This window comes from Euwallacea similis, chromosome 30 (genome assembly GCF_039881205.1).
Source record: "Euwallacea similis isolate ESF13 chromosome 30, ESF131.1, whole genome shotgun sequence".
NCBI lineage: Eukaryota > Metazoa > Arthropoda > Insecta > Coleoptera > Curculionidae > Euwallacea > Euwallacea similis.
The window spans coordinates 687,215-700,793 of NC_089638.1; the positions used below are offsets into that span (position 1 = coordinate 687,215).

At 34.4% G+C, this 13,579-nt stretch overlaps 2 protein-coding genes across 2 annotated transcripts in view; one reads left to right on the plus strand and one right to left on the minus strand.

The window, feature by feature from the left end:
* The window catches only part of stg1 (stargazin-like protein), a 223,071-nt gene that overhangs the window by 79,333 nt on the left and 130,159 nt on the right, over positions 1–13,579 (plus strand). The gene's annotated exons all lie outside the window — the stretch shown is intronic.
* On the minus strand, positions 9,883–10,528 carry LOC136417790 (integral membrane protein DGCR2/IDD-like). The gene is made up of 3 exons (XM_066403598.1): positions 10,373–10,528; positions 10,175–10,323; positions 9,883–10,114 (listed from the first exon to the last, which is right to left on the minus strand). Exons 1-3 carry the CDS (start codon positions 10,422–10,424, stop codon positions 9,932–9,934), a joined length of 384 nt encoding a protein of 127 aa, XP_066259695.1. The 5' UTR covers positions 10,425–10,528; the 3' UTR covers positions 9,883–9,931.

Here is a 13,579-nt window from a genome sequence, read left to right on the forward strand (position 1 = left end):
TTGAAATCAAATTTAAACCGACTATGTAGGTCGAAGTAAACCGGCAAATCACTGGCTAGAGCCAGCTCTCTTCCAATTTGCATTAGGGCCCACCGAACGCCAATCCAAATACAACAGACACAACTTTGCTGAATTTTTAATCCCATTTCTCCCTAAAACGTCCACTGGAGCCCTGAAATATTTAATCTGGAGCAACAGGTTTCCAACTAGAGGCAGCTGCATGTCTCCCTCAACGATTTGCGTTCAGATTGATGTGAAAGAGAGACACGAAAGGATCAGGGTCCTACATTCATTAGCAAATATGAAACAGGGATTTGCGGGCGTCTGAGATATCGGCCCTTTAGGGTTGTCAGCTGGAAAGTCATGAATAATAACGGACGTTATTAGATTTGCAACGGTTGGGTTAGAATTTATAGAGCCACCTTTGTCCGTTATGTTAGCTGCTAGTTTAATGATGTTCAAACGTTAAAGTTGAGTCAAGTGAATCTCTAAAGCTCTTGCAATTGTACGTTTTCGTGTAATTCTGTCGTGTCCGGACCAAAAAATCCAAATAAGGGAAGTTAATGCCTGATTCCCAGGAATTAAAAATGCACTTTTTAATTCCAGTCAGAACTTCGCCCCCATCTTCTCTTAAGTCGCTCAAGTTCCTTTGACAAACTCCGTATTAGTTCGAGAAAAAGTTTGTCAAAGATGTATAATTAAAGCGGAGCGAAAAAGTTTTCGAATTAGCAGAGTGGCTTTTAATATATTATTTTTTATGTCATTATGCACTGTTTTGAAAAATATGTGCCCTCATAAATTCGAGTTTCGGAAACCCAATAAATCCGGGGGACAAGGCCGAGGCAGTTTTACATAAATAAATCTTATTACACTTCAGCGGAGAGAATCAAAGCGGCCCTTCGTGGCCTCAACCTGCTTGATATTCATGAAAAGGTCGAGCCGAGAGGTCGACTATAACCAATCAGAGAGGACCGATCCTTTACGATACTGAAAATGGCACCTGCAGGATTATTGAGACTCAATGCATTCCTTCCCAAGCAAAGTCTTGTACCACTTTGAAGTTGAATGAATGATTTTGTGATACCTCAGTAGAATATCGGTATGTAAAGATTTATGCTTTTCTATATTACTTTTTTTATTGCGGTTGTGAATACAGTTGCGCATTTTTCAGGCTAAAAACATCAAGTAGTAAAAATCGCCTAAGACGCACCGAAATTTTAATATTTTTTTACACTCCCTAATATAGAGGTAAATATTTATGCCGTAGAGTATATCCGTACAAGGTATTCGATTTTCGGTAACCATAAACAACTTTCGTTTTCTTATGGGCGCTCTCTTAAATTCTGCATACTCTTTCAGAAATAGGGACAGAACTGACAAAATTTCTCGGAAACGAAATATAGTTGAGGGAGTGATAGGCTGGAAAACCTATTGCACACCTTTGATGCCAAGAAAGGACTGATTTCTTGGGATCAGTCATCCCATTTATATAGACTTGGATTGGACTAATGCGCGCGCAATGTGTCAGTGCGTCCTCTGTGAACAATATTATGCACAGCGGGGCACACTAGCGGTATTGCACCTTTCGGCAGAGTGCAGATAATTATTTACGGTCGGATTGGTAGTACGATCACAGATATACGGTTGATGATACGAATGATGGTAGTTTAGGTGTATTTCGGACATAAATATCAGCAGTTTTGTTACACTATGTTTATTCCTAATTTTTCGTTTAGAAGTTTTTTGCCTGATATGCGAGTGCAGGACGTCAAAGTTACAGCTTTCAAATGCTTAGTTGTCCAGTATAATCAAGTACATCGTCAAGTATACAGGGTGGTCCCTAAGAGTGTTCCGATATTTAAGGAGCTGATTCTCTCGATTGTTCTGTTCTAAGATTAAAATGCTATATAAACATATGTCCTAAAATAAGTAGTTTCCGAGATACAGAGTGTTAAATATTAACAAAAATAAAATATTTTTTTCGTATTTTTAAAATGGCGTAAGATGTTTTATTAAAAATCGATATAGTTACACAGTAGACAATCAGTACATTTCTTCTCTATTTAAAGAAAAATGCTGTAATCATAGATGTACGTAGGGGTTGATTCTTATACGGGAATGGGAAGTACGTCTCTGATATTTTCCAAATTGAATACATTTTTCCAAATAACCGATTCAAAATATACCAAAAATGTCACTTGTGTTTTTTTAATACGATAAATCGTTTTTGAGGAAAAAAATAAAATATGCCCCATTAAAAATCTATGCTGAAAATAATAGTAATGGGTATTTTTGAACGTGTTCGAGAGTCCATGAGAAAAAGGATAGACGCAAGTATGATGGCAAATATTAGTCATTTTCAGCAACTGTTATAATGTATTCAACTTGGAAAATACCAGTGACGTACTCCCCATTTCTCTATAAGAATTAACATGGTAACCCATACTCACGGCTATGGTTACAGCATTTTTCTTTAAATAGAAGGGAATAGTACTGTTTGAATTACTGTGTAGGTATATCGAGTTTCAATAAAATATCTTGCGCCATTTTGAAAGTAAAAAGAAAAATATTTTATTTTTCTTAATATTTAACATCCTGGAAACGACTAATTTTAGGACATACCTTTATATAAAATTTTCGTCCGAGAACAATTCAGAAAATCAGCTTCTTAAATATCAGAACACCCTTAGGGACGACTCTGTGTAGTCTGGTAAACCTCGACTTTTCAGATCCAAATATTTAGAAGTCAAATAAGTACACTGAACATCCCGTTATAATACGAAACTCCTTACCTTCATCATCTTAAACATTAGTTGTAACCAACTACCTATTTCGCGAACACTAATCGATTAAATCCCCGCTCTATATTTACATGCAAGACTAAACCGTACGTTTAGTAATGAAGTAATTTTCTGGTACATTAGGTAGTTTGAAAAATACCACGATAAGCATGAACACGAAACGGATTTGCAAAAGCTTTGTTTCGTCGAACTTAATCGTCGCTGACAATCTCTCAGATCTTCAGAACTTCCTAATTTACCTGTACTTGCATGAAGTGAATTTAGCGATGCTTCTCTAATACATCAAAAGAGGCTTATCGACATTAAGCGATCCAAACGATTTATTGCACTTAAATATTCATGAATATTGCCAAGTCCTAATTCCCTTCCAAAATAGTCGAAATAGTTTACTACAGTATAGAATTACCTTTAATAAATCGCGGAGCATTTCAAAGCAGTTAAGCTCGGTGAAATACGCATATTAGTTTAGGTTATTGGGAATTTCAGTTAGTTTTCAGTCTGAAGTTCCGAGATTTCTCTGATGCGAAGTTTTTTAATTTTAATCAAGTTTGCATCTATTGTGGGCATGCTGAATCCTGCAGCTATTGTAATAATTCCTCTGACAACTTAATCACCAAACTTGGGCTTAAAATATTAATTTTCCAGCACATTAAAAATCGAATTACGAATTTCGCTTTCACCGCTGCCACCACGTTTGATGGAATGTTTCCATGGAGTTATTTTCAATTAGAGGAAATTAAAGTTTATATTTTTTTATATCAATAAACTGATGATGAAATATTGAAAGGTTTTCGAAGAATGTTTTTCATATTTCAATATTACCGTCGAATCTTGTTTAAAGATAAGGCGGAAAATCAAATATATATTGTCCTAGTTGAAATGCCGGAGAGGATTTTCTAGTCGTTGTGTGACCTAAAATAGAAAAGCTCGTCTTAGCAGCTCGAATTTCGCCATCGCTATTCTTTGAAATGTAGCTAACGATGCGCTGAATTACTGCGGCGAAATCTTATTTGGGAAATGCACCAGACGTATTTCTTTACAAAACGCATAATGTTGATGTGGTTTATGTTTGCTGCTCATATTTTATTCAAACTGCTGTGCAAAGACAATAATGCTTCCAAAACTACTCTTTTTTTCAGTTTATTAAAGGAAACAACTTTTCGGTAAAGTTATGGCTGTTTTGATTCGTCAGCTTTATAATAATTAGTAGTCGTGCAGTAAACCAACGCCGCACTATTAATTAACTAAATAGGTTCCGATAAAGCAGATGCTAAACTAACAATGGAAAGCTCATATCTAATTAGCAATGCATCATCTTTACTGCGTGATTTGATTTTGGTTGATGATTGTGCAGGAATTTGACCTTTATGTCCAATTCCTATATAATGTGTGCATGTATTATAGCGTCAAATAGGAATTTTTAGCCTGTTTTTGATTAGCTAATGGAAAGAGTTAGACAGTATCCAATCCCAAAAAGTTTGAGAACTCATTTTTTGCCTCACTTTTTTTAGAGCCGCCTATGTGTTTCAAATAATGATACCTCAGATTTTCGTTATTTTATAATTTAACGAAGAGATAATGTTAACGATAATATGTAATAGATATTTACCTAATAAGCGCGAAAAGTGTTATTTTACCGCACACCTTTTGCATCTGAATGAGCGACGCGAAGCGGAGTTCTACCAGAAATCGAGTACGGTAATAGCTACTAATCTGTGCATTTAAATATTATAAGCTATTTATATATACTATATATATATATACACTCACTTTCACATGAAATGCACCACCCAGTAATAATAATAATTAAGTCTTGTAATTTTTGCAAAATAATGCTTCATAATAGAGTATCAAATGATCAGACTTTCAGTTAAAAGATACAACATTTGATAATGAAAAAATTAATAATGAGTGACATCGCCTCGTACGGTAATGCAAGCACGTACTCTTCGAGGTATGCTTTGCAACAAATGATCAATATCTTCCTGGGGTATTTCATTTCATGCTACCTCAAGATGATGTCGTAGGTCATCCACATTGTTTGGAGGCCTCGGTAAATTTCGAAGACGGCGACTCATCATATCCCAAAGATGTTCGATGGGCGATAGGTCCGGTGACCGTGCAGGCCAAGGCAGTATTTCCAATTGTTCTTCTTCCAAGTATTGTCAAGTAATGTTCGCACTATGTGGTCTTGCATTATCCTGTTGGAAAATGCCATTTGGTAAAGTTTGCATGAAAGGTACTAGTACTGGCCTCAGAACATTGTCAATGTAGCGACGTGCGTTTAGGGTGCCTGGAACCAACACAAAAGAAGATCTTCGGCCAACACATATCGCACCCCAGATCATAACACTAAGTGTTAAAGCTGTGTGGCGCCTTTCAGAAAATTGCAAATTTCTTCTTTCACCTCGGTATCGTCTTACTCTTCTACGACCATCATTGATCCATAAACAAAATCGCGACTCGTCACTGAAGACGATATTGTTCCATTCATGATTCCAATCAATTCGTTCTTGACACCAGGCCAATCTGGAAGCTTGGTGTTGGGCGGTTAGTGGCAGTCGTAGATTTGGGCGATATGAATGCAGGTCAAAAGACGAAATTCTTCTGTAAACTGTTGCCATCGACACCCGACGATTTAGAGCTCCCATCCAATCTACTGCAACACACATTGTTGTTTGAAATCGATCACCAATGGCCATCCGTCTAAGAAGTCGATCTTCACGTGCGTTACTGCTACGGGGAGGACGTCCGGCTGGACGATGTCGCTGAACCCTTTCTTCAGACCACGAAGACCATATTCTCGCAATCGTGGTGTGGTTATGATTCATTCTTCGGGCAATCTCACGAAAAGAAAGTCCACCCTCCTTCATACCGATAATTCGTCCTCTATCAAAATCCGAAACGTGGGAAAAATTTCGACGCTGTCTCACTGGGGGCATTTTGAGATGTCTTGTTCACAGTTCAACAACAAAATAAACTGATATTTCCATGTAAATATTATTTTATTTATTTACAATTGAATAAAAAATCTAATAGGTCGATGACAAAAAAACCACTAGCATTCTTTCTTTTTTACTGAAAGTCTGATCATTTGATACTCTATTATGAAGCATTATTTTGCCAAAATTACAAGACTTAATTATTATTATTACTGGGTGGTGCATTTCATGTGAAAGTAAGTGTATATATATATACAGGATGGCGCACTTCACCTCCCGTCTCCTATAGCTCGGTTATCATTGACAGTAGGATTTCGATATTTTGTATACTTTACCTGTGTCTTAAGACGTACTCCAGGAAAATATTTCTAATTATACAGGGTGTCCCAAAAAAGTGTGACGATACCCAACTTTTTTTTTTTAATGGAACACCCTATTTTTTTTCACATTTAAATGCTTTCTATGATTGTCTACATATTCCTAAAATTTTGTTGAGATCGGTTAAATAATACCAGCGAAAAAAATTAAAAACTGAAAAAAATTACATTTGCGCCTCTAGCTTCAAAAAATAATAAAAAATAAAGATAATGTCTATGTAAAGAAACTACTCAAGATGCTTATTAAGCATGGTTTAATAGTTTTATTAAAAAAGTTTCGATGATCGATATTGTACAGGGTCTCCAAAATTTAGCGTCACATTTTTCAAACTTCAAAGTGTTTTATTTTTCTTATTTTAAATTGGGACCCCGTATATTTTAATTTAGTTCGATGCAGAATTCAAAAACAAACATTTTTCGAATTACATGTCGCAATTCCTAACACTTCAAGAATTGTTCGCGGAAAACCATTCCTATAGTAATTAAATTGATTAAAAAACTACGGTTGCTATGACAAACGAATTATTTATAGGACTTATTTTATAATTACAATTATCTTACAACCATTACACATCTAAAGTATGTGTTCGAAATTTTTTTTCGAATTTGTTCAAAGCCACCCTCGATTTTTTTATGAATTGCAGAAGGTTATAAGACCTTCCATAGTCGTCTTAATTTGTGTCTTCAACAGAACGTTCAAAGTTCAAAGTTTTCACTTTAAACATTTACTTTAAATTAGAGCCAAATTAGTTTCAGATTAGTTGGAATATGATTACTTCTTTGTTTTGTATTAATTAACAATTAAAAAGTGTTTGGTATTAATTTTTTTCCAAAATATTAAAATGTTAATAAATAAGTAATATTAAATGTAATAGTTATAATAATTAATAACGTTGATGAATGAATTAAAAAAATATTTTAGCATTTATTAAACGTATAAAAATTGGCAAAATAGATGATTTGCTATCAAATCACAACTCCCTTATGGAAGCCAGTCGTACTGCTAAAGACCAAATTGAAAATATCTCGAAAACATTGACATTTAGCAATTTATAACAAGAGTACCTTTTTTAGAAAAAAATGAACGGCGAATCCATTTTGATTAAAAAAAAGTTGCTACAAGGAGGCACAAAAAAATGATCAGAATTTAAATATTTACTAGTATGTTCCATATGGCGCCCTCTGTAAATTTGACGAAAATTTTAATAAATATAAATTCGGCACTGCGAAAAATCCCAAAATATCAAATTTCATGGCTGTGTCTTAATATTTGAGTGAATTATTTTAAAAAAATGAAAAAAAAAATAAAGTTTGCCACCCTGTATCTCAAAAACCGAGCCGTTTTCAATATATATTTATAGAACATTTTCATCTTAAGAAAAGGTCTTGTATCGACTGTTAAAGTCCTGCTACTATAAACTGGAACACCCTGTATATATATATATGTGAGCTTTCATAAAGAAAGTGATACGGGGTTGGTTATTAATTCATTTAAGGCAAGAGCAATAAACCTGTTTTCTTACAAGGATGGAGCTACGTCTTATCTTTGGGCATATGTGGTATGTCACAGACACCTATGAGTGCCCATTGGAGATTGACTAAACTTGTACTAGTTAAAGTAGATCGTTGCCTTAAAAGATAAAGAGGGTCTGTTTATCATATGGGGGTGTGAAGAGAATGACTAAGGGATGTAAGCGTGGGAAGAATGTGGAAGGTTTAGCGATTATTTTTTTGAAGATAAACAGATGCGCAGGGATGACTCCGACATCTTGTATGGGGGGGAGGGCATTCTACTCCCAATCTTGGTCGAATAAAGAAGTCTTGCTTAAATTTGTGTTTTTTTAAATTTTTTTTTCCTAAGAAGGAAATATTTTTCTTACATATATATATATTATAAGCGCGCTATAATATTTACATTGTATTTTAGACTTTAAGAAAACAACCGCGCGCATGTCAATATCAAATAACTACAGAAAGATTTAACACGACTCATAGTAAAACTTTTTATCGGTGCAGTAAAGTGCTAATTTGAGCTCGTAAATGTGTGCGATACAACTACTTTACCGCAAGTCGTGAGAAAAATATACAGTTTAAACTTATAGGACAATTTCACAAACTTGTTCTCTTCTATTCTAACTCTCTTGTCTCTCTCTTCTGCGTTGAGCTTTTAACGCACAATAAGAAAATGAGATTGAATTATTGATTTCTAGATTATTACCTTAGAATACCCTGTTTTATACTTTAACATTCCCGAGACAAGATACCAATAATTACCTAATTAATTTCGAAACATTCCACCTCCCTCTCCTGCCAATAATGTGATTAATTTTGTGCTGATGTAGCACGTTAGGCATGGCTGGATCATTTTATCCAGTGATATACATTACAAATTTCATGTAAACAATATCTCAAAAATTTTAGGACGTTTGAAATTAAATATTACACCAAAACTGTACTTTTAACGTGCTGCATCCCGTTAACTAATTGGAATATAGCTCATTTTAGTATAAGGATAAAATTCATTATTAAATCATAAAATGGTCAAGGAGCGTCCAGTCAAAACATCACACTGAATTGTAATACCGCGTTAGTAACCGTTTTGTTTTTTTTTAGTTTTTTTAAAGTTTTAATTTACTTTTTGAATTGCGATTTTTTTAAATTATACTATTTATCTCCTTACTATTTTGTTCGACTTTTAATTGCTTCCTTATGTCTTTTAGCTGTGAGGAAGACAAAAAATATGATCGAAACGTCGGGTCCCTTGAAATAATAAGAAATTTCGTTGCCAGTCCCGAACCCTCCAATAGACTTCTTAAATTCTATCTTGCGACACAAATTAACTAATCATGTTTACTAATATTATAAATGCTGCTTTATTGTACTAGGACTATAATAAATCAGTTTATGGCTGTCAAGCAGTATCATAAGGTGTTGTTTATTATCAAATTGGGCATGAAATGCATTAAAGCTAAATTCGAAATTGGTTGATGATTCTGGGAGACCAATCGAATATCTTTTAACTGATTTAATACTAACACGAATGAAGAGTTTTGAAGATTAGTTAATATACTGAGGTCCATTGACCAAACTTGCTATTAATTCTTTCTCAAACGGTCTAAACAACCCTGAATTTAAAAAATCGTAAAAATGCAAAATGGTAAGTTATTAAGAAAAGCAATTAGGGGTGCCATAGATGGTGAAATTTTTTTATCTAGTACTGGGCTAGTTTTCCATACGAGATTCAACCTTCTAGGTAAAAGAGGTCACAGGGTTTTTCAATGGTAGAAGCTATAATTAACTATGATAATCGCGGAAGGTTGAGGTTTAATAATAATTTCAGTCGTGATGTGAGCCCACCGAGGAACCGAGGAGCTAATCGAGAACGTAGAGAAAACGTAAATTTTAGAGGTAAGGGTCGTAGTGGTAGATTTAATTTAAACCGCGCGCATAAAGGCTTATGACGCAAGAGATGGAATAAACAGAAAGCTTCATCGTCACATTTTTTTACCGTATAATAACGTACCGACACGTAGAAATGAACGACGAGTACGTGAAAAATAATCTGGAGGCACATGAAAAATAAACTACGAGCACGTAAAAATAAACTACGGGCACCTAAAAAATAATCTGAGATCAGTAAAAACTGAATATCATTGCAGATTCAATATACCTTACAGGCAGGGCTCACATCGACACTTTTTTCGAATCAATTAATGCCAAAGAGACAGAATCGCTTTACTCCTAAAATTAATTTCGTTTTCTAAATGTTTATTCACGTAGACTTTTTCGCTTTCTCACAAATACGAAAATTCTAATAATACATAATCCACATTCCCAAAAATCCTATACAAGCATAATAGTTTAAAATCCTGGAGCTGGCAGAGTTCTTCCATCTTCGCCGGTGCTCCTGCAGCATTTTAGCAGCAATATCACCAGGTGGGTCCAAACACTCGAACTCACAACAGCGCTCTTTTACTCTGAATTTCTTACAAAACTACAAAGTATTTTTGAATATAATATATGTTTTTTTCGGTGCATTTATTAGCAAACTTACATAAGGAGGATCGCAATAAATGTCAATACACCACTTGGGTTCGCTATGGTAACAGACGCACATGGAGCATACGGATGGCCCTGGAACATACAGGGTCCCGTGTTCTATTATTTTACCTTGGAAGTCTGTGCAATTCTCCTCCAGCGCCTCTAAAAATAATGGCTAATTGAGGCTGATTAAATATTTTTCTATATTTACCTGACAATAGGAGAAAGCCAACGAGGAACAGAAAAATCACAACATTCTTCATAGCTGCGAGGAGGTTGGAACGAAATGCGCCGAAACCTTTAACGGAAAAGTGTTTTGTCGGTCGCCAAATAGCAATAAATGAAAGGGGGCCCGCAAGCACCTCTAACGATGTAATAATTTAACACTAAGTGTGATAAACAAACGAAATGTCTGGGGTTTGATTGCCTTTTTTTGGTATAATAATCTCTTAGGAATTGTGTATACTCAAAAGTCAAAGGATTTTGAGGGGTACAATCCCATTTTGACTAACATGATAAACGATAAACGGTATTTATGAACCATTCAAGCTCAATCAGGAGAATTTTATTAATGTCAATTCCCAAAAAATCAATTTAAATTTTTATTAGATACAGGAGCATCAATTAAGGTCATTTTGGTCAATATGTAGATCAACATGAGGTAATACATTATTCAGGAAAAACGACAATTAACGGGGTTACTGGGTCGATTACTTTATATAGCTCAGTGAACATATTGTTACAAACAAATAATGTAAATGTGCGTCATCGATTTTTGCTAACTCACAAATTTCATGACAAAATCCGCTATGTGCTTGGAATGATTTCTTCTGTAGGTATTCAGCTAATATTCATTTCGAAATATTTCCATTTCCTTTCATTTGGGCAAAATAAGGCAATATGAACAATTGAATAGACTGTCTCTGCTATTCCGGCTGGAAGCGAAATTTTAATGTACATTCATGCTCAACATGAGGAAGACTCGGTAGTAATGTAGGATGAAATTTGCGAAGGAATTTTTGTAGGATCTACAATAGTTAAGGCGGAAAACAAAGAGGTTCCCGTGAGAATTCTAAATAATCGCAATGAAGAGGTAATTTTAAAATCTTTTAATCTTAAAGATCTTTTAATCTTAAAGGAATTATTAAGAAATTATGAGATATGCCATTTCCGTTCAACAAACAACTGCCTTGTTATGCCCTGGACAAATAAGTTAATAAAACGTAAAAAAAACAAAGAATTTAAAGGAGTACGGCCTTAATGTTCATCTCCAATCTTTAGATTAATAATAGACTGTCTCGGATGTAATACCCAATTACAGGACGATAAGTATTGCTATTATATTGTAGTACATCACAAAATAATATCATGTATGGTCATACGTTATAGCATCTTCTCTCGACGTAGGTGCAGGATAATGAAGTTTTAGATATGTTTTATGATTGACTCGCGCTCATTAACGCTTGTCTGGTTGATGCTTGGCTTTACACGAGGCCATTTGCCTGCGGTCACCTGATGAGAGCGAACAGGCACAAAACCGGTAACTGTCCGGCCTCCCATTCTGCATTCGATGATACAATGTGAAACGGTTCACAACACGGAAGCGTAATCTCCCGTGCTAATCGTTGGAGTTAGTGGAATTTTTTAGATATCTTCAGGTTTTCATATGTTTTATTTACATTTAGATTGTGAGTTTTCATAGCAGAAATTTAATCCTGTGGGCATTCCATTTTACCTCCTTGGAGTTATTTATCATGCACCACAAATCTTTTGTGCTGCAAAATTTGTTTCCCGGATTAAATTTAAAAACTGTCGTATCATGAGTGCATTTTCTGCGTTTTTGAAGTTTTAAAGTTAAGATAACATCACGATACCTAACAGAAACCAAATAACGTTAACTGACTTACATTAAATTTTTATAAATTCAGACATGCCCTGGATTTTAATTTTCTTTCCTGAATGCATCGGAGGAAATGGATTGGAAAAAGGAGGTTTTAAAAGAGTAGGAAATGTTGCTGAAATTGAATGCTTTGTTTGAGTGATTATTTTTTAATGCAAATCATGATCACATGATTTTTCTTGACCCTTGAATTCGACATTATGTTCAAGATTGCAGATACCTCTGGCAGATTAAATAGTTTCCAAATACAAGAATAAGAGAGGAATTTGAATTTATACGGTAATCCATGATATACACAGTGTCTCAAATTCGACGGGGATTAGGGGTTTTTTAATTATTATGGAAGTTAGAGACCTGCGATTTTCGCATTCCTGTATTTGATTTTTATAGAACAGAAAAGTCGTTGCCATCTTGACCTGGTATTTTAAAATACTTTGCATTTTGATATCGAGGAAAATGGAATCTAATGGAGTTTTTACCGCAGAATCTAGTAGCGCCATTCGTTTTTATTACACCACATGGTCTCGACGCAATTAATCATAAATATTATTTTTTAAATAGGACTCCTGATATTTTATTAAACGTTTTGAATCGCTATTTTTAAAGCTATTTACGAGATGATTCAAAGTATCTAATAATATATGTATAGGATATCCATTTATAAAAATCATAATGAGCTAAACCCTATGATGCAGAAAAACCAAAGGATGCTATTCGATTCCAATGCGAAAATTCTATTAGCATGCCTTTTTCCTTTCTTTATTTTTGGCTGGGAGATTTGGGAAAATACCTTCGGTAGTGGTACGTGATAGATACATCTGCATCGGTGTAATACATTACAAAAAATCATAAAAAACAAAAATAATGGAAAACATTGATCATCTTATGACAAAAATGTGTAACAACTTTATGGACGACCAAACTTAACATTAGCTTACTTAATTAAGACCAGAAAAATATTTATAAATTCTTCAATTTTTCAGACACATTTTTTATTACTACTTCATAACATATACAACTTCTGCAATATTTTTTATTTCAACCCACTAGGAACACATATACGAGCACATGAATTTTGCAACATACATCAAAGTTACACACCAAATTATTTCATTATAACCTCTACAGATTCAAGTCATTAATTAACAACAGAGAACCTCAAATCCCTCATACACTGGGATCCTAATTCATTATTTTTTATTTGAATTTAATCGAGTATTAAATCGGTGGCATCATGAAAATAGTTACCAATCCTTCGAGATTAAAATTACCGCGAATTTCGTCTCAATTGACAAATAAATGTGTGTCATACCTTTCACAGTTATGTAGGTCAGTTATTGTATCATAAAGCAAATAAGCATTCATTGATACGTTACAGAATAATTAATATAACACAACTTTGGCCATTACTCGCACTTGGCTGGTTACTCCTTATTAGGATCAATGGAGTAGAAGACAATAGTTTAGTCGAAGGGGTCGTTAAGCAGATTCCACAGAGCAGATAGTAAACGTAATCGT

What these genes read in the sequence shown, in the direction of transcription:
- LOC136417790 (XM_066403598.1), bottom strand. Translation starts at nt 10,424, where the DNA reads ATGAAGAATGTTGTGATTTTTCTGTTCCTCGTTGGCTTTCTCCTATTG. An exon ending in TGGCTTTCTCCTATTGTCAG is followed by an intron (nt 10,324 to 10,372) that starts GTAAATATAGAA and finishes CATTATTTTTAG; the next exon opens with AGGCGCTGGAGGAGAATTGC. An exon ending in TTTATTGCGATCCTCCTTAT is followed by an intron (nt 10,115 to 10,174) that starts GTAAGTTTGCTA and finishes AATACTTTGTAG; the next exon opens with TTTTGTAAGAAATTCAGAGT.